The 26,105-nt window shown below is 38.6% G+C and overlaps 2 protein-coding genes across 2 annotated transcripts in view; one reads left to right on the top strand and one right to left on the bottom strand.

Moving 5' to 3' along the window:
• Positions 1–471: 471 nt before the first annotated feature.
• On the bottom strand, positions 472–6,637 carry rps6 (ribosomal protein S6). The gene is made up of 6 exons (XM_041786288.1): positions 6,518–6,637; positions 5,750–5,881; positions 4,531–4,741; positions 3,874–4,020; positions 1,017–1,174; positions 472–609 (listed from the first exon to the last, which is right to left on the bottom strand). Exons 1-6 carry the CDS (start codon positions 6,521–6,523, stop codon positions 514–516), a joined length of 750 nt encoding a protein of 249 aa, XP_041642222.1. The 5' UTR covers positions 6,524–6,637; the 3' UTR covers positions 472–513.
• Positions 6,638–8,332: 1,695 nt separating this feature from the next.
• Positions 8,333–26,105, top strand: part of acer2 (alkaline ceramidase 2) — a 26,435-nt gene continuing 8,662 nt past the window's right edge. Inside the window, exons 1-5 of the mRNA XM_041785026.1 lie at positions 8,333–8,752; positions 9,136–9,250; positions 13,554–13,695; positions 14,496–14,633; positions 23,518–23,655. Of these exons, the coding sequence (XP_041640960.1) occupies positions 8,639–8,752; positions 9,136–9,250; positions 13,554–13,695; positions 14,496–14,633; positions 23,518–23,655 (647 nt within the window). The 5' untranslated portion in view covers positions 8,333–8,638. The remainder of the gene's footprint in view (positions 8,753–9,135; positions 9,251–13,553; positions 13,696–14,495; positions 14,634–23,517; positions 23,656–26,105) is intronic.

Below are 26,105 nucleotides of genomic sequence, written 5' to 3' on the forward strand. Positions count from 1 at the left end.
TCATCCCGTAACACTCACACCATGTTTGTCAACTATGGTGCTCTTGATCAGAAAAACTGAGGTTCTCTTTGCCATATTCCTTTTACTGGTATAACTGCAAATCATATAGTGGGACAATCTGACAATGTTGATTGAAAATCAAAAAATACTGTTCTGTCAATGACATCTCTTAAAGTTGTAAAGCCCGGAGTGTGAAAACAACCAACTACTGGGCCAAGTTTCCACTAAATTACATGAAGGAATGACGAATTTTTTTTTTTTTTTTTTTAAAACCTGCTCAATAATCTTTTTTCTATATTGACATTTTTACTTTCAGTAATTAATAAAATGCAAAAGGGGCAGTTCCAACTTGCCAAGCATTCAATTGGCTTCATCTACAGGAACACCATGAACTAACTTCCTCTAGCATGCATTTTAAATTTTCACATAACTTCAGTACAAAAATTAATACAGTAAAATATGACACCAGGATTTTTTTTTCAGCAAAACATGGATTTATTTGACTTTTAGATTTCACTTTTGGCTGGACTCTGACTTGGATGTGGATGCTCTCAGAGAAGAAAGGCGGCGCCTCTTTGCGATCTGTTCCTGGCGCTTCTCCTTGGCCTCCTGTTTGTGAGAAAAAAAAACGTTTCAAGAAAATGATTCACAGTGCATGCAGAAAGCAACCATTTGCCCACCTGTCTTACCCACATATCAAGCTTTAATTGGCAGCTTATTTTTAACCAATGTTGATGGCTTTAAGCATTTATTGCCAATAACTATAACAAGGCAGTGTCATTATCAATTCTTCAACCAATAAAACTTGAAATGATCAACACAACAGGCGCACATCAATGAAGAAATTCTAAATACAGTATCCTTTTAACAACCTAACTGTATGCATTCCCTTTCTTTAACGTAAAATTGCAGGACTTTAACTACACTGTTTTACCATTCCTTGAATATTATTGTGTGCATTCAGCACTGCAGGCTTGGCACTGTCTGATTAGAAATTATTAAAACTGAAGCATTACCTTCATCCTCTTGGCGAGCAGCTTGGCGTACTCAGAGGCCTCTTCCTTGTTCTTCTGAGTGCGCTGCCTCTTAAGGGCAATGCGGCGGCGCTTGTGCTGCAGCACACGGGGCGTCACCAGTCTCTGGATCCTGGGAGCCTTAGTTCTGGGCTTCTTGCCTGCACAAGAGGGGACAAAATTGCACTAAGGCCGTTGGAACGAAATTCAGGATTCAAATATAATACAGATATTTAAAAACCCATTAATATTCGAAAGCTGAAGTTACTATTCGAGCATGTTTTTTTATATATATATATATATATTTTTGCTGTTTATAATCGTTCAAGTCTCTCCCCTCTCTCCTTGGCCTCTACTTCACCCATATGTAGGTGTAGAAACCAAATGTTTAATCACATGATGAACCATAAAGTTTTCACACTCAATTGGCTGTGTTTACATTAAAAAAGTACATGAAAATAAACAAAAACGGGGCGCAGATGGCAGAATGGATAAGGCGCACACCCCATGTACGCGGGCGGCCCGGGCTCGAATCCAGCCTGGGGCCCTTCACCGCATGTCTCTCCCCGCTCTCCTCCCTGTTTCCGACTCTATCCACTATCCTCTCCTCTATCAAATAAAGGCACAAAATGCCCAAAAATAAAACTTAAAAAAAAAAGAACATAAACAAAAACATCTACTTTTGCTTGTAGCTCAGTATTTTTTCATTGCGATCCGTAATGTAATATTGGAGGGTCCTCTAGTGGACAAATGTGTAACTACATAGTGAGTAAAGCAACTGGACGTTTTACATATATATTAATAAAAAAATGTGCATAAATATCCAAATGTAATTCAAAATCTGTAAAAAGAATTAATAAAACTGGAATGGGACTATAGATAAATATTGACAGCCCTACTGTAAACCAGTGGTTTTGCAGAAGCACACAATTGCTGTTTGGTACAAAAGTGTCCTGTGGTCTTGACACCAACTTTTAGACCAGACCGTGTAGTGGCACATTCAAAACCAAGACTCAACAATACTGGAAAAAAATAAAAACATTACAATGGTTGATCCCTTTCTTTTTTATTAATAAACACAGATGTGTTGATGTACACAGACATGATTTTTATCAGCGATTTGGGTCTTAAAGCTAATTTCAAATAATACACTGTGCAGCACACACAGTGGAGGAGAGAAAACAGCTCATTTCTAAAAAGTACAAACTTTACAAATAAATTTACTTCAGTACCACAACCATTTCTAACAATGTTCAGAGTTACATTTCATTGACTTGACCAGCCCAGTAAGTGCTACTGTTAAAAGCTCACCATGTCAAGCCACTGGAACTATCACACTGCACTTAATCACAACTACATAATTCTAGGTTTAATTCTCACACTATAGAGCACCAAATGACACTTTTTAAATGCAATTATTCGACACCCACATAGCATCTTGTGCATCTCTTTTGACTTAAATTTAAGTTTTTGCCATTCCTGGCAGAGGGTAATTCGCTTGGTGATGTGTACCAAAGCCAGGTATCTTCAGGGCTTTTAGGCAGAAATGGCAAAGTTTTGGTAAGTTCACGTATGAAAAATGTTTCTTATTCCATCAACTTATCACCAGTGTATATCAGGTGTCTCTCACTGCCCACTCTCAGCAGATAAATGCAGTGTCAAATATACTGCAGCCTCTCACATGCATTAACAGCTAGCGCACATGCCAGTCCATGCCTATCATTTATTTCTTGCCCATTAAAAGCCTCCATACCATTAACTTGTTCAGAAGAATCTCATTCTAGCACCAGACTTTTATGTGCTTTGTAAAGAAGACTATCTGATCCTTTAAAGGCACTGTAGCAGCATGACCTTTTATTCAGTCCATAGTGTCAATATCTTCGTCATCCTCATCAATCAGGTGGTGTTTTTAGTGACTGTACAAAACATGCTTATGGAGTTAAGTAGAAAAAAAAGTTACATCAAGTCTGTAAGAACTCGGGAAGAGGTTTCCCAAAGGTGCAAGTCTGTGTCGGAGGACTAGCAAGACTAAGTAAAGCTCGATTTATACTTCTGCTTTCAATTTACACATCTGCATATGCCATGGGCTTTTATAGTCCTCAATTTATACAGAAGCTTATGCCAATAGCCTATCATACAACTCAAGAATCCAACCACACATTGAAATGACCGACCACAAGCCCTGTGATTGGTCAACTGGGTAGCATCAGGTGACTGATGGTCTCTGGGATATATACAAGAACTTTAGTGTAAAACCAGGTGTGCACTGTGGGAATTCCATACAATTCAGACATTAATTTTGAGTTGCATGACACACTTGGAAGTCGTGCCAACTTTTAGACCCTATAACGGCTCGACCAGCTGCTCCTGACTGGTTTGATGGATTGCTGACATGTTTTATATTTTGGTTGTGCAACTCCAGACACTCCCACGGTGAGAGGAGAACCAAGAGAAAAATATTCAACTTTGGGGCATTTAATTTTTTTATGAAAGAATAAAATGTATTTTAGTTCATTTGTTAGAAACAAAACAATTAACAGGTTCAAAGTAAGATTTCAGAATTTCCAAGTTAACCGAAAGGGTGTAGGCTGAAGCTAAAGCTAAAACCTATCCCCCTTACCTTACAAAAACATAACCACCACAAAAATAAGTGCATAGCAAGAACAATGCGGATGCATTTCTAAACTGCCAGACAATATCTTGAATCACTTCAACAACTGCAGGATTTTTATTATTTCTATCAATATTTTGTCCACACTTGTTACTTTGCCTTCAATAACTCTCATCTGACACAGAATCCTCACCACAGAGTAATCTGAATTAAAATTGAGCAGGCTTCTTTGAACAGCTCCAGCCTTACCTTCTTTAGCCAGGGGTCTCCTCACAACATACTGCCTAACATCATCCTCCTTAGCCAGGTTGAAGAGCTTGCGGATCTTGCTGGCTCTCTTGGGACCAAGACGGCGAGGGACAGTGCTGTCGGTCAGCCCTGGGATGTCCTTCTCACCTGAGTAACCAGATCAGAAAAACAGCTATGAAATTAAAGTCATGTTTAATGACAAATAGTGCTGCTTGCATTTCACACTGGATTTATTTAAAAATAACTTTTAAAAATGAAGAATAAAAAACTAATTTCATAAAATTGGACAAAGTTTTTTGAGCATATAGTTTCCCCATATAATAAAGCTAAGACCAAAAAAATCTCTGGCACATCATACAACAAGCAAAAGCATCCATGTCACTGTGATAGGTACAGAGGAGACACAATGACAGAGCAACGCAGTTTCAACCATCCACTGAACCGACACTGGTCGTATCTGGTAAGCAGCTCCACAGTTTCTCTAGCAACACGCTGTCCCCCCTTAATGACTATAGATCAGTCAGAAAGGGTCTACTGGTGTGCCATGAAATAATTTCAGATATCTAAAGACAAATCTGAGTTTCACTAATCAGTTTGTTTGGTTCTAATTGCAACATTTAGATCAACAGTCCCTGTGAATCTTTATGAGCAGTTTACCTTTCTTGACAATGACCAAGTTCAGAACGCTGAGGTTGGCATCAACGATGCAACCACGGACAGACTTGCGCTTGCGCTCGCCAGTCCTGCGGGGACGGTAGCAGGAGTGGCCTTTGCTGAGCAGCAGGCGCACACGGCCATGGGTCAGAACACCCTGCTTCATGGGGAAGCCTTGCTTGTCGTTGCCTCCGCTGATGCGCACCACATAACCCTACAGAAGGAGAGAATCACAATGGTTACTTCATTCCAAGTATTTTACCTTGTGCCGTTATTCTTAAAGAAAATAAGATTTCAAAATGGAAGGAAAACAGACTTTCCCTCCAAAACTTTTTACTTCACTTTAATTTGAACAAACATTGTTGCTTGTGTCCAAGCTATGAAACAAGTTCTTTTAGTTTTTGTAATGTGATTATCCCTGATAGAGGATTAGAAATAGTTTGATTAAATTGATGCTGCTTTTAAATTTCAGTTTGTTTTAATCATATTTTTTTTTCATAATACATAAAAGTTCAGGCTTATCAAACAGCTTTTATTATGTTCAGTGGGACTGTAGTACTAGGAAGTTATGTAATGAGAATGTGACATTAGCATGCATAAATATTTGATATGAAGTGCTGCTAAATGCATGTTTGAGTCGTGACAAGGCATTAACAACAGTAGCATACATGTTTGCAGTGATATTCAGTGCAAGATGATTAACATTTTAACTTTTCAAAACGAATTCGCAAACTTTGCATTTTATGTCCTTCACTTGAATAAAAAAGATTTTCCAGACATACATTCTGTTATCAGGTTTTATTTTAAAGTTTAAAATCTAATTTCGTTTTAGAAAGATGAGTTTCATCACACACCTACAGTCAATTCCTTTCCTTTCCTTTCCCAAGCAGAGGTTATCAAGACCTGACTTTTTTTTACTGATCCAAGTTAAAACAATGATTATACATAAGGAATAACAGGTTTAATGCCATTTAGTTAGTAGTGTTCACTGGGAGAGCAACGCAGTTTCAACCATCCACTGAACCGACACTGGTCGTATCTGGTAAGCAGCTCCACAGTTTCTCTAGCAACACGCTGTCCCCCCTTAATGACTACAGATCAGTCAGAAAGGGTCTACTGGTGTGCCAAACCACCTTTGACTGTGTTACACATTACAACTCTTCAATTAAGTGCAGTGGGTAGTAAATAGAAACCATAGTGTACCAATAAAACACGACTTTACCTTCCACTCATCTCCTAGAGGGTCAGCAGCAACCTCAGTGGCCATACGCTTCTCATAGAAAGTACGCAGCTTGCGCTCATCATCAACTTCAATGAGCTTCTGGCAGCCAGTAGCGGGGAATGAGATGTTCAGCTGAAAATAAAGATTTGAAACTCAATAACTGAAATAGTAAGATCACAGCTTATGACATTAAGCTCATGGCAAGTCAGCAAACGTCCTCATGTACAGCCGTATAAATAGGAATTGCTAATGATAATAGGACCTTAAATGTAGTGGACCCATCACTGAAGCACAAAACACTTTACACTAGAAGGTAAATGAAATGAGTCCGATTTAAATTTAAAATGAATTTGTTGACAAGTCATTAAGCTTCATAGCAGGCTACTAACTTTGGTCCGTTAGCATTAGCTCCACCGACGCTAGTCTGGTGAATTTGTCAACAAACGTTTAAAGCATGTATCTAGACTAACACAGAAAAGAAACGAAACAATGGCTATAACATTTAAAACACTCCTCATTATTTTTAACAGAGACTTTCAGTCGGTGCACATTTCTCTCAGTGTGCGGCCATGTTTCTACCGTTCATCTGCCAACAGGATCGTCAGCGCTGACTTTCTACCATAATCTCTGCTCATCCTCGTTGACAAAGATATAATCACTACATCAAAGCATCCTGTTCGATAACTGAGATTCATGGCAACAACTAAACATGAATATTGGAAAGAACAACCTTTTCAACAAAGAGTTACAGTTAGGGAATCATTGTACCTTCATTTTGCTAAACCGGCCCTACAACGGTCCGCCACGGAAAGAGACCGGATATCCGCTTCGTGATCTCACATAGGCCCGAAAAGCTATCGCGATAACTCGCTCCCTGAAACTTTGTGATCTCCCTGAAGCGGTACTTCAACAAATGAACTAAAAAGATGAAGAAAAAATATACAACAGAAAATAATTTTTGCACGATTTCAAATGTTTTGAATAAATTTAATATTTTTCTTCTCGGTCTTTTCATTGAAATTTAAAAGTGAAAGCACATATTTTTATTTAAAGAATGGATACAAGCAAATTCATAGACGTATCTCAAAATTAGATATGTATAATAACGATATATATATAAGACGAGACCATTGTAATGGTTCAACCATTTTTTTTCATTAATACTGAAGGCAATGTCATTCAGACGTCTGCTGCTAAACACCGAACCGTCTGCAGATGGAGCCAGAGAGAGGGAAAAAACTATGTTGTAAATCCAACCATCTTGCCTTCTGAGAAACATGCTGTGTACACACAAATATTCCTCAAATTTTCTAAACATCTTGACATTGTGATAGTCAGACAAAGACGACCAAAAGCAGCAGTTTCCTTCTCTATATTTCTCTGACTAAGACTTTGAATTGGTGGGAAAGTCAAATATCTGTGGCACATCAGGAATGTGATGATACTGATGATCAGCTCCAGTATGCAAACTGTTTGCACAAGCTAATAAGCTGGAAACTGAATTTCTCATATTCACAGAACAATACTTAAACAGAGCTTTTTAGAGGTTACATTACAGTGCTTACATTTGTAAAGCTAGAATGTAAAGGCTAGGTGGTATGCATTTAGAATATTTCTCAATTTACCAAGTCTTTGTCACAACTAAAGTCTCCACATTTCATGCTGTTCAGAACATTAAGTTCAAATTTATCTTGATGAATTGATTAAAAAATGTATCCATAATGTGTACCCAGTCCACACAAAAATAATGGCTTAAGTAAATTAATGTTATGTTGTATTCTGTCCCTACATCAATGAAAAATGTTGTATTGTACAACAGGAAGAAAAAGCAAATCAATGCACATAATTTGAGTAAATTTTCTGCTAAATGTGGGCCTATAAATTCCTTTACACAGGGTGACAGTGATGGACAGATTATAAACTTTCCACTAGTGTAGGAGCTTAAAGAGTAACTACAACCACTTTCTAAAATCAAACATGCAGCATTTTTAAGGCCTATAGCTATGCTTTATAAAAGAAGGGGTTGAAGAGTACAGCAACATAAAAGTGGTGATGAGGAGTAATATAAGATATTATAATTTATGTATCAGGTACAAGGAGTCCAAATATGAACTAACAAAAAGTAAGGAAATTTGTGCCTGGTAGATCGTTTATTTTTTTGCACCAATGCTCCTTGGTAATAAATCTTATAAAGTTGGAGAGCCTGTTTATTTCCCGATTAAATGATGGTACATTTGTAAGAAACATGCATTTGTGGGATGAGCAGCAAAGCTGACAATAAATTTGACGATAAGCAGAAACACAATTACGACAAAGCATCATAACATAGGCTAAGTTAAACACAACAAGAAAGACAAAACCCCAACAGCATCAGAGCCTATGAAAAAATCAGCCAAGGACAGCAAAGTTAAACTGGAACATATCTTGTATCATCAGATGAGATGCGGACACTGTAAAAACAGGTACTCTTGACTTGTTGAGGATCATTTCAGAAGTATAAAACGGGTACTTCCGGGTACAATTACAACGCAGCGAATGCACTTCAGCGAAGAAGGAAGCAGATAGTAGTGTATTCTCTTGCTCTGCCTGACTAATCAGTAGCTACAGACCCAAGCAGCTGTCAATGCACACCGTACTGAGCGTCACGACGATAAGCGGGAGGCTTTGTGGACGGACAGAGGCTTTAAAATGCAGCTCAGCGACGGTTTTTATCGTATTGCACGTTGTCGCATGTGCAGTACGAGCCAGGTCTCAAACGTAAAAATCTAGCGAGGGATAAACGAGGCGAGGAGTAGCGACTTTCTCCGTGTGGTTTTATTTTTATGTCTCTAAAGCTGACGGCGGAGTGTTTGCTGTGTGTACTGTCCATCCGACTGGACTAGTCCAAACATGAGTAACGTTAATCTGATTTTTTGGGACCAGTTGCAGGCTGGCAGCTCCGAGGTGGACTGGTGTGAAGGCAATTACCTGATATACCCCACCATCGCTGAATTTTACAACACGGTCGGTTTTGCCTTGAAATTAACGTTGTTGACTCTTTTTGTTCTGTTTTTGCACAACACAGTTTTGTTTACAGTCACAGCTAGCTTTTTTTCTGGTGCTGTTTTCCTTTGTATTGCACTGCTGTTAATGTTATCCTCAGGTTAGCTGTAGCTAGCTGTAAGTTACACTGACTTTCAGCATTTTGGCTGCTTTTCAGTTTCAGCATCTTGGTGTTTACAACTAGCATCAGGTTACAAATTTTCCTTTTCTTCATTTCCACTGCCTGGTAGTTTTTGTTTTTTATGAAGGGCCTGGACAACTTCTGAGCTGCACGTTGCCATTGGCCTGCAGTTGAACTGTGATGTATTTCTTTGCTCATAGCTTTCCTTTGTTTATCATTTCAGATCAGCAACATTTTGTTTTTTGTTTTGCCGCCCATATTAATGTGCTTGTTCCGCCAGTATGCAACACATTTCAACAATGGGATTTACCTCATATGGATTCTCCTGGTTGTGGTTGGTAAGTTGGCTGGTTGGCATAATAACGTGTGTTGTGTGTGATTATGTCCTGGTATCCCCCCATATTTCTCTGTGTCTTTAACCTACGCCTATTGATCACTAATACAGCAACAATACTGGCATTACATTATGCCAGTAAGGCTAACATTATATGCATTAGGTCTATCACTGCAGTCAGTGTAAAAGCATGTATTTAAAACATCTTTACAAACTCTATTATGGAGTTTGCTCTTGTACAAAGACCCACCAATAATACTCAACATTGAGCAACATTTCTTAAGTTATCTCACCTACTGTTTGAAGCAACAAGTTGCTGTTTCTGGCCCTTAAGGAGGGAAAATGTGATGTTTTTTCCACTGTTTAACTGCAGATTTGGGCTGTATTAGAGGACAAATTCACTTGAGTATGAATGAGTATTACTCTAAGATATTTTAATGAATTTACAACAGTATCAAACAGAATTATTATAATGTATTAAGCATTTCTTTGGCTGCAAAGTGCAAACATTGTGAGCATTTACTGATGCTCTATGACGGTAAACTTGTGTTTTTAGGGATTTGTTAGAAAATATATTCGGCTATTCTAGTATTATCATTTGAAGTATATCTTTCCAAAATCTGGATCGTTCGGTGCATTTTTATACAAGGAAATAATAAACCAGAAATTTTGCAGGTTGTCAGCAATTAATTTGCAGGCAAGTTGTAGATAAAAAGGTTTTATAAACATAGACTGGGTACATGAAGTACAAGTAGTGTATTAAATTCTGCTTGAGTTATATATATATATATATATATATATATATATATACACATACATATACGAGCACTGCTTAAATTTACAGGTTGACATTTTTAAATGGACACCACAAACGATGTTCAGCCGTAGGCCTCGGTTATAGTCATAGCTACTCCTGAATCATTTTAGCCTCTTTATAAAGACTGGGCTCATTCATTGGTCTGATGAATGAGCCTATTGCCTCCATTTCTTTAGATTCGACACAGTGTTCAGCTCTCAAATGGTGCTACTGTATGGTACAGTGGGAAAACATTCAAAAAAAGATTCTGGTGCCTAGTTTTCTCACTGCTGCTATGAACACAGTCGGGTCGCAGCGTCAGTAGAGATAACCTGACAGACCTCCCTCTGTTCCTAAGAGGTCATCTGTCTGCGTGATGCAAAACAACTGGAGCTGTTAAAAAGGATTTGCATGTAGAGATTTGCAAATGTAAAAGAAGCCTTGGCTTCTCTTTCTGTTACTTAATGTTAATCTTGTCTTTTTAGGACAGAGTAAATGCAGCACTCAAACTAAAATAAAATCAACCTTTTTCATTCATAAATTTATTGTTTATCATGTTCAAGGCTCTGGAGCTCTGAATTAATCTCTGATGAGAGTTTTTAGCTGTTAAAAACACAGCCAGGAAAGGTTTACATAGTTTCATCTCCCCTCCACTGACAGTGTGGTTGGGATGGCCTTTAACCTTGAGCAGAAAAACAACCCCTGAGGTGCAAAAAAGAAAACGACATCCAGCTGCTTTTTCTCCCATTTTTGGCCTCAGCTGTGTGAGAGCTGAGTCACGCATGTTCGTCTGTGACGAGTTCATTGCGCCTGCTTAAAAAAAAATCTGAATACAAAAAGATAATGGAGCTGTAACTGTGGTTTATTTAAATAGTTGGTTATCGGGTTACTTTTGGGTTTTGTCCTTTAAGTTTGAGACAAAAGTGGAACAATGTTCAATTTCTCAATGCAGCACAATGTGTTGTCTTCAAGAGTTGAGCTACGTTCTACTTCACTTTCTTTTTCCACTAACAAACTAGTATTTGGTCCATAAATTTGGGAGAAAAGGGTATACATAGCAACATGTGTCCCTAAAGACTATGATGTTTTTTCCCCACATTGCAGCAGTATTCAATTTATTAGAGAGCAATACATTCGCCAAGTTATTATTAACATTTATATATGAATTTTAAAAAAAGGAATAAAATGAATAATAAGTTTTTCTTCTGAAAACTGGAATGAATCATTGGATTTTAAAAGTAATTGGTAAAAAAATGAAGTTTCTACCAAATGAAAGGTTAACTGAACAGTAAAATAAACTTTTCTATTATCATTAAACACCAGAAAAAAATAATGTTTTGAGGCATTTTCAGTATATAAATAGCTTGAAGAGTTAATTGACAATCAAATCAGTTTCAGATTTAATCACAAAGAATTGATCAAGTACACTATTTTGGTGCCTTATTTCCCTGAGGTTATGCATTTTTTTTGCTGTGGTGTGTGTATTTGCATTTTGATATATGAGCTGACAGGTTTTCATATGTAGCAGTCATGTCCGCCTGAGAGTAGACACGACTTCTGGATAAGAAGTTTGTTCAAACTGTAGGAATCTCCTGCAGCGCCTGTTATCACAACAGATCATGCTGATAAAAGACAGACTGTTGGAGTGTGATAACAAACAGGCACTGACTGATCTGTCTGTCCACGCCCAGTTACTCTTACACTGGTTTAAAACAAAGTTTTTATTAATCACCTATTTGCTGTGTTGGAGTTCTTTTCTCAAAAATTATGTAATTACTTTTGTTCAGGAGCCTGCTTTTGTTCGGCACAACCTGAGACACTGATGAAATTTTTCCTCCATGTAATCAGCCACAGCTGCTCACTTATAAATTTAATAATATTTGTATCTTAAAGTGGTTTGTTGGCTTCAACATGAGATTAAATTGCTGCATACTGGACCAGAAATTGTTGCTCATAGTGGATAGGAATTCTTGCTGACTGTTTTTGACTCCTTTATTTATCTCTTGACCTTCCTTTTTTGAAAAAAAAAAAAAAAAACATACTGTGCACTCAGATCCCCTTCACTTTTTTCAACTTTGTTGCAGCCTGATGCTACAGTCAAAATAATATTTTTATTCTCATTAATCTACACTCAGTATCCTATCATAACAAAGTGAAAACTGAGTTTTAGACATTTTTGCAGATTCATGAAAAATGAAAAACTGAAGTATCACATTCACATTAGTCTTCAGACGGAAGGCTACAAAAATATTCTGCTGCACAGTGGCCTTCATAATTCTCAAATGGAAGAAGTTTGGCACAACCAGGACTCCCCCAAGAGCTGGTTGTCTGGCCAAACTGACCACTCTGGGGGAGAAGGGCCTTAGTAAGACAGGTGACCAGGAACCTGATGGTCACTCTGACTGAGCTCCAGAGATCCTGTGTGGGGATGGGACAAAGGTACAGACGGACAACCAGCACTGCATCCCTCCACCAATTTGGGCTTATGGCAGATCGGTGCCTCGCCCCAGTGCAAAAAACATGCATGTGCAAAATCTCCATGTGAAAGCAGAGTGCATTGTCATCTGTGAGGGTAGCTATAGAGAGGTGTTAGCCTTTCCAAATCATGTCCAATCAATTTAATTGACCACAGGTGGACTCTGGTCATGGTGTAGAAACATCTCGCCCAACAAACAAGGGCGAACAAATTTCAAGTATTGTGTCAAAGGGTCTGAATACTTATGCCAATGTGATATTTCAGTTTTTCATAAGAAATAATTGCAAAAATGTCTAAAATTTTGTTTTCACTTTGTCATAGCATCAGGTTGGCTGCAACATAACTTAATATAACTTTAATATTTTCTGAATGCACTGTATATTTATCCTCATTGTACAATTGTTAAATAGTCTTAAATTAGATCACTAAAAGTCAAGGTTATAAAATGTCTTCAGAAGTCTTTTGGTTACTTTGTGAGGTCTTCATTTTTATCTGGTATTGACTTAGACATGTCTGAATACTTGGTAGATTTGCCCTGTCTAGTTAGCATGATATGGTTCGTTTGAGTGTGTGAATTTGCTTGTCTCTGCCTATACAAAGGCATTTAAAACAACGAATCACACACATTAATAAACCACATATGCAATACATTATATCCAGTAAGAGGATTGTCTAGGTTTAAGGAAATTTGGCTTCAAGATGAACATAACAGAGTGTTTGGCAAGGGTAAACAATGGTTATGAGGTGACTTGCAAGGTATGCACCAAAAATGTAACTATAAGATGATGGAAATCAAAGTTGTTGAGTCTCACATAAAGTCTGAAAAGCGCAAATGTTATGCAATTTTACAAATGGTATTAATTTTCTGTGTTTGGCTTTATAAGGTCTCAAGTTTGAGTTTTTAAGTGTGCAGCAATCTGGTTTTAATATCCCAACACAAAAGACTTAATCTTTTTAATCCAACCTTGATAATTTGCACTTTGAACAAAAGCAAACCCTCTCCTGATTAAATCGATTCCCTTTGTTGTCTTTCAGGTATTGGCTCCACATATTTTCATGCCACCCTCAGCTTCCTTGGCCAGATGCTGGATGAGCTGGCCATCTTATGGGTGCTCATGTGTGCCATTGCCATGTGGTTCCCCAAAAGATACCTACCCAGAATGTTTAGGAGGGATCGGTACGTTTGAACCGTGTAACCCTGCATAAAGATAATTAATTTATCAAAGCTTATTAGAACAACCATGTACTACACTGAGATGTATATTGCACATATAATGATCACTTGCAATACAATTAAATATGGTCAGTTTACTAAAGTCTGTATTGCAGTACTTCTTTTAAGTAGCAGAAGGCACCATTTGTTTTTGGCTTCTTGTTTTCAGTCAGTAGCCAAAGAATAAAGGCCGTACAGACATGATGGAAGATACTGAAGACTATGAGATGTAGACATTCTAACTATAGTGCTGCTTATGTTTATAAAGACAATAGGTAAAATGGATTTCCTGAACCTCCTGTCTCTAGATACTTAAATCATGGAAATCCATGATTGGCATCTTATCCTGTTCCCTTTATTGTGAATATCTTATCATGAGTTGAGTGTGTTTTTACTCCTGTATCATATATTGCTAAATGTCTCAAAATCCAGGCCAGATGCCACTTTCATGCAGTGCTTGAGATAGACATGCAGTGCAGCTTTATGTGTTGAGCTCACAGTTGGCTGCTCTTTTGTCATGTGATGTGTCCACTGCTATGACTCCCTGTTTAATAATAGTCCTGTCCAAGATAGCTGACACTAGAAAAGCTGCATCACATGTCTTGACTTCTCTTTCCATTGTCACAGAGTAGCTCAGTGATTCTTTTTTACTAATCTGTTTTAGTGTTTTGGAGTGTTCTCTGTAAATTTCACAATCCTAATCACAGAGTGCAAACTTAACTGTAAACTCTGCTCTTGTGACTTGTTTTGCCTTTTTAATCTAGGTCAAGGTTTAAAGTGGTCATTGGCATCTTGTCGGGGATCACCACTGGGCTGGCATTCGTCAAACCTGTTGTCAACTCACTGTCACTGATGACCCTGGGTATCCCCTGCACTGCACTGCTCATAACTGAGCTGAGAAGGTTTGTGGAAAAGGTTTTTCTTAGAACAACAGCGGGGAAGGCAAGGTGAATGTGTAGACCTATATGTAACAAGGTATTTTAGTATCATTCTTTAGTGGCCCAGGAGAGTCATCTGGCAAGTCTTTTCACCCTTTTCCTTTAGGTATTTAGGGTTAATTGATTTTTTTTTGTTTCTGAAGCAAAGAATTTGTCTAAGGCTACACCACAATCTTTAAATATTCATTTAAATTTGAAGACAGGTGGCCAGGTGTATTGCATTAGGTACGAGCCAAGACAGACGGGCAAACCATGAGAAGTTCTGATTTATTTTGACCAAGTTAAAGTAAAATTCCCCCTCCAGCTTTCGATGTCATTTAATCTGTTAAAAATGTTATTCAGTGAGTAGACTCTGTTGGATAACACTTAAAGATTAAATTTTGTGTTATCTACATAGCAGTCCTAGAAATGGTTACATTTCTGGGAAAAAAAAAAAGTAACAGGGGTGCTGTGGTTACATCACACCCCATGTATGCAGGCTCAACATTTAATATTTACTGAGGTATATGTGGAATTACAAAAGCATATTAGGGCCTCTCTAAAATGAAAAGGATCCGTTGATTTTTTTTAGAAAAAGAAAAAACATTTAATGTGTTGTGTTTCTGAAGTCATAAATTTAAGATAAACCAAACTCAGAAAGTTTTAGTGTAGAAAGTTGTAAATCTGCAAGAAAAGTACTTGATGGAGTCAAGTTTAAGTAGTTGTGATTTTACATCTTAAAGTCATGGATTTACGAGAATTGAAACTCAAAACAGTGGCTGGATCAGATTCATCTCTCAGATGTGGTCAGTATGCTGTTTTCTTCCTAAAGTCCCTACTTTAAGGCAATGCCTTTTCAGAGTCTGGGTGTTCATGATAATGTGATGATCCTGGGCTAGAGTCATGAGTATTTCCTTATGGCTTTGTCCCAGTAAAAAGTATTATTGGATTAAGCTCTAGACAGCAGTAACTGATCAAGGCAAACAACTTAGTCTGGTGTGGTTTTCTTCCATGCAATGTTCTATTTTAAACTGTATAATGTCAAAAACTCAGTTTTGATTCTCAAATTTACAACTTTTTTTTACATAAAACTGTTCAGACTTTCCATGGAAATATATGAATTTTTAGCTTGAAAATCTTGAGCTTTTCTCATAAATTAACAACTACATAATGTAAAAAAGCGAGTTTGGTTTCTCGTAAATGCACAACTTTATAATCTCGAAAATAAAAAAGATATTTTTCTTTCTGTTCATTCATTTCTTAGAGTGGCTCTGATACACTGTCTTTTGGAGAAATGTAACCTAAGCCTATACGGTATTGGTATACGTTGATGTGCAGTGCAAATGAAGTTCTGACTTGGAGGAGTGTCAAGAGAAACAGAAAAAGATTAATTGGCTTTTTGCTGAGAAATTGGTGCTACCTCTGCAGAGGAGTTCAGAGTAGATGAATTATGATGTAAATGTCTTCACAGAAGTAGACTTCATCCAGAACTTCTGGAAGCTAGGTTGCTTTTAACTGTATCTATATTGTGACCAATATAATTCTATAGGACAGGTTCGACTCCTTTCAAGAAAAAAAAAAGCATCGAAGTGACCCAAATCAATACTGACAGGGAGCAAGGACTGAATCTCTCACCAGCTCTCTCAAGTTTTCCTGTTCTCAGTCTGTTAAATATGCTTTTGAATGTTTTTTATGTTTCCCTTTGATGTAGTCATATAATCTAGTGGCTTCATTCCCCCCTTTTTATCCAACCTCATTAGAAATGAGGCTGTCCTGGATTAGGGAACGTGGGTTTGTTTGGTTGTCTGTGTGTTTAAGCAGCACAGTTTATTTAACACAAATGGGTCATACTTCTGTTTGGAAATCCACTTCTGTTTGAGTCTGTGATAAAAAGCCTGATAAGAGTCTTAAACTTTAAGAGGCCTTTGATTTTAGAGCTTTTATTGGAGTATGTGTGCTTTTAAACAAAAATGAAAACTCCATGCTCTGGATAGTAGCTTTCATCAAACTACAGTGATTGACTGAAGCATGTTTGGTATAAAAGCTGAGAGGCTTCCAGTCTGCTGAGTGAGTTAAAGTGGCTGCTGTTTTGTTAAGTTGTTGACAGGACAAAAAGGAAAGCAGCGTTGACTTGTACTTTCTGTAGTCTATAGTACATCAACATCTCTCCTTTGACCTTTTGTCCTTGGGTTGTGCAATGACATGTTGTGTGTTTCAGGGTAATTACAGGGGGGGTCTTGTGATGTCAAAGACTGTTCCTGAAAATACACAAGCTGCTCCGAACTGTTTGTGTGTTTGTGTCTGCATTCATCGGTTAAAGTAAATGGAAACTTCCCTGTTGTTTCCTTTTCCCACATCCCTTACTCACCGCTGTCAGTCTTTAAACTTTCAGTCATCCATTGTTCTACCTTTCAGTAATTCTTCACATTACTTACAGAGCTAGTCATTTAGTGAGGGCGCTTGTTTTTGTTCTGCTAAGTGGGAGAGAATTCCTGTGGCACTGGCTGATGGACTTTTGCCCTCAGATATGAGACTTTAGCCTCGGTGTTTGCTTTTTTATCGTACCCCGATGGCCCTCTGTTCAAGCCACTTCCAGCTGGAGATAAAGCTACATGTCTGGTTTATGCAGTAGAAATTATGGAGCACAGAGCAGAAAGTGTTCATCTGAAACGCGTATGTTACAGAACAAACTCCGTTTGTTTGACCAAAGTTGATTTTCACATGGCAACATTAAAAGGATGCTTACTAGCTTAACAGGAGTTGTCCTTTACTTATCATTACCATCTCTGTTATCTGTACGGCGTTAGAAAACACAGCATGAAAACTAAACAGAGGTAAAGAAGATGAAGTGATATGGACACTGGAAGGACATATTTGACACCCTCAAAGAAGTTTTTCAACATAAGCCAGTGAAACCTCTGCCACACCACATATATTGCTTGTGTAAGTGCAGGTGTGCTGCTTCTATATGTTCAGCGGATCTTTGGTTGTGTGCCATACTCTGTGTTTTCCTGATTCTCTGCTGGTTGATTTAGTTGCATTTGAGTGTAAATAAAGTTGTTTGTTCTGTTTTGGATATTAAATACACATACACAAGACATCAAAAATGGGTCTGCTCAACCCACGGACAAAAAAAAATCTACCCGTGGCAGTTCGTAAAAAGTAGCCCAATTCCACAGGGACACCACGGACCTGGTGTGAGATATCCAAAGACCCCACAGTAACTCTATCACACATCTAGATTCTTAAAACTGGAACAGTATATGTTGTTGGCAGGCAGAAATTATTAGAGTTGTACTAAATGGAAAAAAATCCCATATACAGCAACAGAAGCCAAAATTTGTAAAGAGATGGACCTCTGTAATGCCTCTTCAACAGTAATACGGTAACAGTGGAGTGCTCACCTAAATCGTAAGTGATCAAGGCCAACCTACACCCTAATACTTTATTATTACCACGATTAAGGCTGGACACCATTTTTATTTATATTTTTTTACTGTTTCAGTTATTTTCATTCTGGTTCTGCATGATGATGATTGCTGCAGCTGGAATGTAAAAAAGAAGGGGAAAAGGCCACGTTGAAAGGAAGGCTTACTAATAGGAAATAGGCTAAATCTAGGATGTATGTTCAGATTTGGGATGTTCAAATAAGTATGGGTTTAAAAAGGGTACCACAGATGAATGTTTTGCCTCTTTCTTGTCATAGGCCCTGGGTTTGACCTGTAAAAATAGTGAAGTAGCTCAGAGGCAAAGGTAAATCATTACTTTTAAGATAGCTAAAGAAGAACTTTGTTTATGATTTTTTGGTTCAGCAAAATGGTGTGAGGACTACACTGATGATGATGTTTATATGTCATGACAGTGTGATTATTTAGGATGCAATGAAGTTGTTTGATTTGAAGTATGGTGTTATTTTCCACTCATTTCTTGATGCTTTGTCACATCCAGTACCATGAAGCATTGCTATAAAAGGCAAAAGCTGTCATCTTAGTGTAAGACCGTGTTCCTTCTGCCATCTTGGATTTCCACATCATTGTCTTCACGTTATTTCCCGCCTCTTTAGATGCCTCTTCTCATCATGACAGGGAAAAATGTCATTCTGTTCACATGTCTGAAGTACAAAAAAGTTTTCAATAGGCAGCTTTTTCTGAAAGGTTTCAAAAAGTGTGACAACAGCTTGAGGAAACACCCTTTCTTAGTAGAATGAGAGGTTTTACCAAAAATTTAAATCCAGTCCGATCTCTGGAGACAAGTCTCAGAATCATGTATGTCTGCACTTTCCCAGATCTTACGGTAACCTTAGAGAGATGGTTTGACTTTTTCCACTTAGCTTCTCATCTGCTGTATTCGATCTCACAAAGGCATTCAGTCTCATCAGAAATAACAATAATACCGTGTAAAATGTGTTATACTAATCCAGTCTGGTATTGATTAGTAAAGTTTTGACATTTAGTTTGCCAGTTGTCCCTTTTCATATCAATAGAACCAACAGCAGAAGCTCTCGTCTTTGATAAGCATCAGGCCGTGTGAAGCCTCTTCCTCTCTTTTCCCAGGAGTGACAGAAACCTCTCAGCAGTGCTTCACCCTCACATACAGAGCGGCCTTTCCTCCACTTATCTCTGTCTTCAACAGTCAAACTCTCCACCACACTCACTGACGTTCCGTCTGCAGGGAGAAGTCCTGGTTTCATGTAGTGTTTCTTATCTCACATGCTTCTGTGCAAGCAGATAGGCTCGGTTTCCCAATCATCCAGCTGTGTGGTGAAGCTTTTGACAGTTTGTTTGGTTACTTTGCAGGAAGAGGTGTTGGCCAGCAGTTTTACTTAATATAAGGGCAGTTACTCAGCGTACGGCTGCACTACTGCACCTGATGGACTTCAGAGTGTGCTCCCATATGAATTTAATAGATCGAAACTCGTACAGTGTTATACAATATTGATGACAACTTAATGACCCATTTCCCTCCGGAGGATGTATCTTTGTCTATTGTTGAGCTTCCTATTGCAGTGATGGCATTTTTTGCCCCCTCCCTGCAGTAATTATGTAATGCAGGACAGTTTGTACAGTTTTTTTTAATCAGCTTACTTAAATATAGGCTTTAAAGGAAGAGAAGGAAATTACAGTCTTCATCATTAAAATTGTAGAGTTTCAGTCTCAAGCAATCAACTTCCCCAGTATCAGTTTAATCCTTTATAGGGCACTCATTGAAAAAAAAAATAAAACTCATGAAGTAATAAAAATAAAGAATTAAATGAATAAATGAGATACTAAAATATACTAATAATAACAACAATAACAACAATAATAACAATAATAATAACAACAATGAAATATTGAAATAATGAGAATACAGTTGAATTATAAAATAAAAATAAATGTTATTTAATTTTGATTGATTTGATTATGTTTAAATAATTTAATTCTCTGAATTTAATTACATTGATTTAACTACAATATTAAATATAATTTAAATATTACATCAAAATAAATTACAATGTAAAATTTAAAACCTAGAATTTTGTTGGTTGACACCTTAAGACTTTTTAAACTTTGACACATATATGTGCTTTTTGGCTGACTGCTGAGGTCAGCCCTACATATGGCACCGTCCACATACTGACTGACTGACTGACCCTACTTACAGTAGGGTCGCAGCACAGTAAAGTATGTGATAGTTAAAAGGGAAAGGGTTACTTGTGCTTGTATACAACGGCTGCTAGCCGAACCTTAGCCCGGCCTTAGCCGGACCAACACATTTCTTTATCACAGTTAGCGCTGAGAGCAACACAGAAAGCTTTCTGTGACAGAAAACGTTGTTGTCGCTATTCTGCCGCCCCGCTTTGGCATGTGATAGGAAAAGGTAAAGGGTTAGTTGTTATAAACAGCTAATGAGTCGTTGTTGTGTCCCAGCTAATGACTGCACTAGCAGGCCTGTTATTAGCTGCGACTGAGCCACAGCGGTGCTTTTGTCTGAACCAGACATCGTATTTCATCCAAACAAGCGCAGAGGGCAACACTGAAAGCTTTCTGTTACAGAAAAAAATGTTCTCGCTCTACTCCCGGTCTGTTTCGGCATGGCTTTACACTCATGGCGGTGGGCTTGTCCTGTATTGTCTGCCGTTAGTGGACCTTGACTGCAAAACCGTAGAAGACAGCCTATAGTACCTAAGTGCTAAAAAGGGGGAGGAAACTGTCTTCTTAGGGTGTGGTCTTCTTGGACGCCCACTTCACGGCCTGTTTCTGACATCCCCCGTTATGGAACTCGGCCTTCAGTTTGGAGACGGTAATAGGGCTCACTCCAAACAATGCTGCATCTTGGCTTTGCGGAACACCAGCTTGGGCCCTATCCAGATCAATCAAATGTGGCATGCCGATTCTTGGAGTAGACACCTATCGGCCACTGTAGCAGGGCCCATGCTCACAGGTACTGCCAATCGGCACCTGATTGGCAGTACCTGGGGGTACCAGAAGCTCAAAACAAGAGTCAATAGCAACAGCAAAATAAGCTGTTTGGCACTGGCAGAGAAGATTTTGCAAATTTTTCATGGGCGCAACCCACATACTCAGCTCTGCTGCTCATCCCACAAATGCATGTTCCTAACACATGTGGCTCTGTTTAAAAGGGAAATAAACAGGCTTTCCAACAATATAAGATTTATTACCAAGAAGCACTGTTACAACAAAGAAATAAAAAACACAGATTTCCTTACTTTTTGTGCTAAGTTTACTAGGTTTTTACCTAGTCTTGTTTCACTACTATGGCGAAAATCAAGGTCAACAAAGTGGCCGTATATGGTTCCTTGCCCATTTATAGTAAAAAATTCCCCACAAAAAAACAAAGTGTATCCATATAAAGATGTTAATAATGAAAAATAAACACATATAGAGTCTTATGAGTATTTCCTTGAAAAAAAGATATTTAAATACAAAATATTAATGTTACAAGCCCTACGATTGACTGGTGACCAGTCCAGGGTGTACCCTGCCTCTCGCCCAGTGACAGCTGGGATAGGCTCCAGCCCCCGGTGACCCTAAACTAGATAAGCGGTGTGAAAAATGAATGGATGGATGGATGATACTGATTGGTTGAGAAAAATCATTCTGACTCTACTAAATCACAGAGTTGGGGGGAGGCCATGAAGGAGGTCAGCTGAAGTGACCGTATATGATTCCTTGCCTCATAAAGGGCTTTCTGCTGGAGGTGTTTATTTTACCATCACACAAAGCTATCAGATTTCAGTGGTTAATATAAGTTCAAGAGTGTAATTTTTCTAATATTCATTAAAATATTTGACAGCACTTCACTAGCAGTGTGACTCTTCTCTACTGGGGCTACTGTTGTGCTACATTTTAGCATTAGAGCTACACTAATCGATATTTTCCATCAATGGATCAGTATTCCACATGAATGTAAAAAGGGGTCATTAGTGAGGGCTTCTTCATTGTGAAGCTCTACTCGGTATTTCCATGATCCATGACCAGGCTGTTGTTTGTTGTTTACTCAAACATGTGTTGTAGGTCTTTGACGTCAACACATTCCTCTCTCCTTGAAACAAAGCTCACAGAAATGAGAGTCTGCTTTGACCTTATCAAAAGCTCTGCCTGCAGAAAAGGTGACAAACAGTGTCACAGTGACTAAACAGTTGCATCACAGTTTAGTCAGACTTCCTCCCCTTGTCTTTGTTTGCCTCGGCCAGCAATGGAGCCATGACTCGTCTGTCTAAGGAGGACAAGACTAAGAATAGTTTAGTAGCCGTCTGGATTAGCACGTGGCACTTTGGGTCAGTGCTGCATCCAAGAGGAGGTATTTATTACAGAGAAGTTGACCAGAGTCCCTGGAATTTACAAGCGGGAGAGAAAGAGAGGATAATCCCTTTGCTTAAAGATAGATGTGATGACCTTCAGTTTAATATCCTGGCGTCAAAACTTCAGTTGAGATTTAGGAAAAAAGCACAATAGCTGGTGTGGGCACGACAGCAATTAAGAAACCAGCAAAGCCAAGTATTTTCCGTGGTTGTCAAAATTTTCAAGACTTTTATGTTACCATGTGTTTTAAAGAGATACCATCACCAGTATTTTAAGTTTAAAAATCTAGTGTTTTGTCAACCCTAGTAATTTTCTGAATTAGACCATCCCCATCCCTGCATCGTGTGAGTAACTGTATGAAATACAGTCCTGTGAGTGGCTCAAGATGCCTTTTGGTTAGAATGAATTTGGCTTGTACAACTTGCAAAACCTGTGATTTCCAGTTACATTGTTTAACATTACAATGGCAATATGTTGTGGGATAAATTAACAGCTGTTAAATGTGCATTTTAGCCATTGTAGTCCAGGTCCAGTGACTTTCTGCTGTCTCTGTCTTCTAAATCAAAATGAATGCATGATAGCAGATGAGTGGTTTTATTTGCCTCAGAGTCCTCTTCAGTTGTATTTTATGTGAGTTAGACCCGACCACAGAAATGACATCAGCTGTTCTCATGGTGGCTTAAAGACAGATGTGATTGGTTGGTTGAATGGTGTGAATGCATCGGCCTTTTGAGTAAGGCTCTGACTGGTTGGTTGAATGTTTGCATTGCTGTGCAAGCATTGATCATAAAAACAGATTTCTCATTGTCTTATCGGCCAATCTTTGCTATTATTTTCTATACATTCTTATATTGCAATGACAGTGAAAATTACAGTAGATTTATTGTGTTATCCTAGAAACTATACTTACAGGAAGTTGTTGTTGATGTAACAATATGCAAGAATGGAAAGCATCATGGGTCAGAAACTATGTGCTTACTGCTTTGGTTATATTCCAGCTGTCATAGGTGTGTATTTGTGTCTGACTTGCACATATTTCTCACACGTCTCTTTGGTCTCTTCAGGTGTGAAAACCCTCGAGTCTTCAAGCTGGGTCTGATCTCAGGGATCTGGTGGGCGCTGGCTCTGCTCTGCTGGATCAGTGACAGGATATTCTGTGAGATGTGGTCTTCTGTCAACTTCCCCTACTTGCACTGTGCTTGGTGAGTTTAACTAAAGCTCTAAACAGTCAGGATGTTTTAGGCTACTATTTAAGGAACTCTTATGACACTACAAGATTAAATGTTGCTTCAAAAAATTCTGCCTGGTCAACAAATTTTTTTCTATAACAGAGTCCTCAAGTTGTGTATCTTTTTAGCATAAATCTGCTGGTGTAGAACAATAATTTTGAGTACATAGCAGGTCATGAAAGAACAAATGGCCTTTCTGCGCACAAACCAAGGGTCGGGGGGGGGGCTTGGCAAAAAAACTTGGCACTGACTAAATTAAAAAAATATGTATTTTGCTAAATGAAGACTGGAAAAAAAAACAGACTTAAAAACGCTCTACAACCGGTGTAAATGTACACTGCTGTTTTCTGAGGTGATTTGGCACTAGACAGACCACTGCAGCCTTTTGACTATTTCCACATTTATATTGAATTAAAAGGCAATAAAGTCTGACCACTTTACCTAGAAAGATCACAGGCAGTCATTTTTACCACACAGAGTTTACTTCACTTAAGCACCAAATTTTATGTGGTCAAACGTGATTTAAGAAGGTACTGTGGTTAGATTCATGCCATTTCTGTCCAGCTCCCTCCTTCATCAGTTCGTCTATGGTATGTCTTATAGTTCATGATTTTTGATACTTGTTTTGTTGCCACAAATCACTTCCTGTTTACCAGCACCTTATGGTGCTGCTGTTTAGTATCGTTGCATGGCTGTATATTTGTCATACTTCCTCTTTAAGTCGGCCTGCTTCCTGGTTCGCTATTCCTCATGTCACAATTGTGCTCATGTCTGCTTGTCTGTCTTTAGTGCTCACCATACACAACAGGATTCCTGGTCATAAATGCTGAACATGTCTAATATTTACAATCTTGGGTCAGAGTGCCTCTGATTGCTGACTTTGGTTGGGAGGATTGATTCAGTCTGACAGTCGTCACGATTATTGTGCCTTGTGTTGCCCACCTAAAAATGTATTCCTGCAATGGCAGCTGCATCGTAGTTGCCTGGCATTATTTATTAGCCATATCCCAAGTCGCTTAGTCCTCGGTCTTCTGTCGAACCAGAAGTAGTTTCTGATCCACCATCTTCAAGAACGTCCCAAAGACCATTAGCTGGTCTGAAGACAGAAGACCAAGGCCTGAGGACTGAGATTTAAAGACCGATGAGCAGAGACACATGAGAGCAGGCCTCCTGGAACTCTTTTTACTCAAAGACACGCCCCCTTATTAGATATCACTCTCTGATTGGACGCTGCTACACAGCGGACGTCATTGCAACTTCACAACACCAGTAGAGAAAAATAATAGAGAAGAAACCGAGTTTATAACAGACAATGAACGGACTCTAAACAGAACAGAAACACCAGCAGTTTTAACAGACTCAATAACTGATGAGCTGGGATTTAAAAAGTGTTTGAAATAAGTATTTTAAGTGAAATATTGAGAATTAAATCAATAAAATAGATATTAAAGAGTGAATCAGTATGGAGTTTGATATTTAACTTATCTTATTCACCTTCAAACATAAAACATGTTAAAAGCTCATAGAAAAAGCTCATAAAACCAAAAGAATCTAAATTCTTCCTTCAAACCTGCCAACCTGTACGCATTTTGCATACCAGGTACGTAATTTGACATGAAAATACGCTTGCCTCTCTAAACTACACAAAAAGCTGCGGACATCTGAGTTCTGAAGGAAATGTGCACCATCGTACTCATGTCTGACAGCAGACGCAGCAGTGTGGTGAAGCAGTTACAATCGATTATGCAGAGTAGCGGAGAATAATGGGTCTGCTGAAACTATAGCGTTATATCCCTGCTCCCCCTCCTTCCTGCCTCCTGCCCTCTGCCTCCCTCCCCGTGAGATGACAAGGTGAGAGAGGTGCGTGCATGCCAGGCGCGCAGTTTTACCTGTTGCCACAAAAACTTCACTCCGCTTTGATTTAAGATTTGAAATTCATGCCCAATCCTTTAATTTTTATTTCCTCTCGTCATGCGTAATCCTCTGCGTCTGGAGTGTGAGTGGCCATGCTCCGCAGCTGATATGATGGCGAGAAAGTGCCCTGCAGCAGCTGATACAGACAGGGCAGGCTCAGGGCAATAGCAGTACAGGTGGTCGTCATGTTTAAGAGGAGCACCACTTTAATCCCAAGTTTTTATTGAGGCAGGCAGGCTGGACGATGTTAAAAATGAGTATCTGCTAGCTTACTTCCGTTCTCCTCGTCCTCTCCAAATATGCACGGATGGTCACAGTGCGTTGGCTAACAGTGAGAGGACAGAGCGCTCAGTCGGCGCTTACTTCTGATTAAATATTAATGTATAAAACGATACATTTTCTCTTCACTTATATTGTAGCTGTTGCTGTTTGGTTAACAAGACAATACGTGTCTGAATTTAGCATACAGGTCCGATATGACACCGACAGACAGCAGTGTATGAGGGAGA

This window comes from Cheilinus undulatus, linkage group 4, assembly GCF_018320785.1.
Source record: "Cheilinus undulatus linkage group 4, ASM1832078v1, whole genome shotgun sequence".
In the NCBI taxonomy this organism is placed as follows: Eukaryota; Metazoa; Chordata; class Actinopteri; order Labriformes; family Labridae; genus Cheilinus; species Cheilinus undulatus.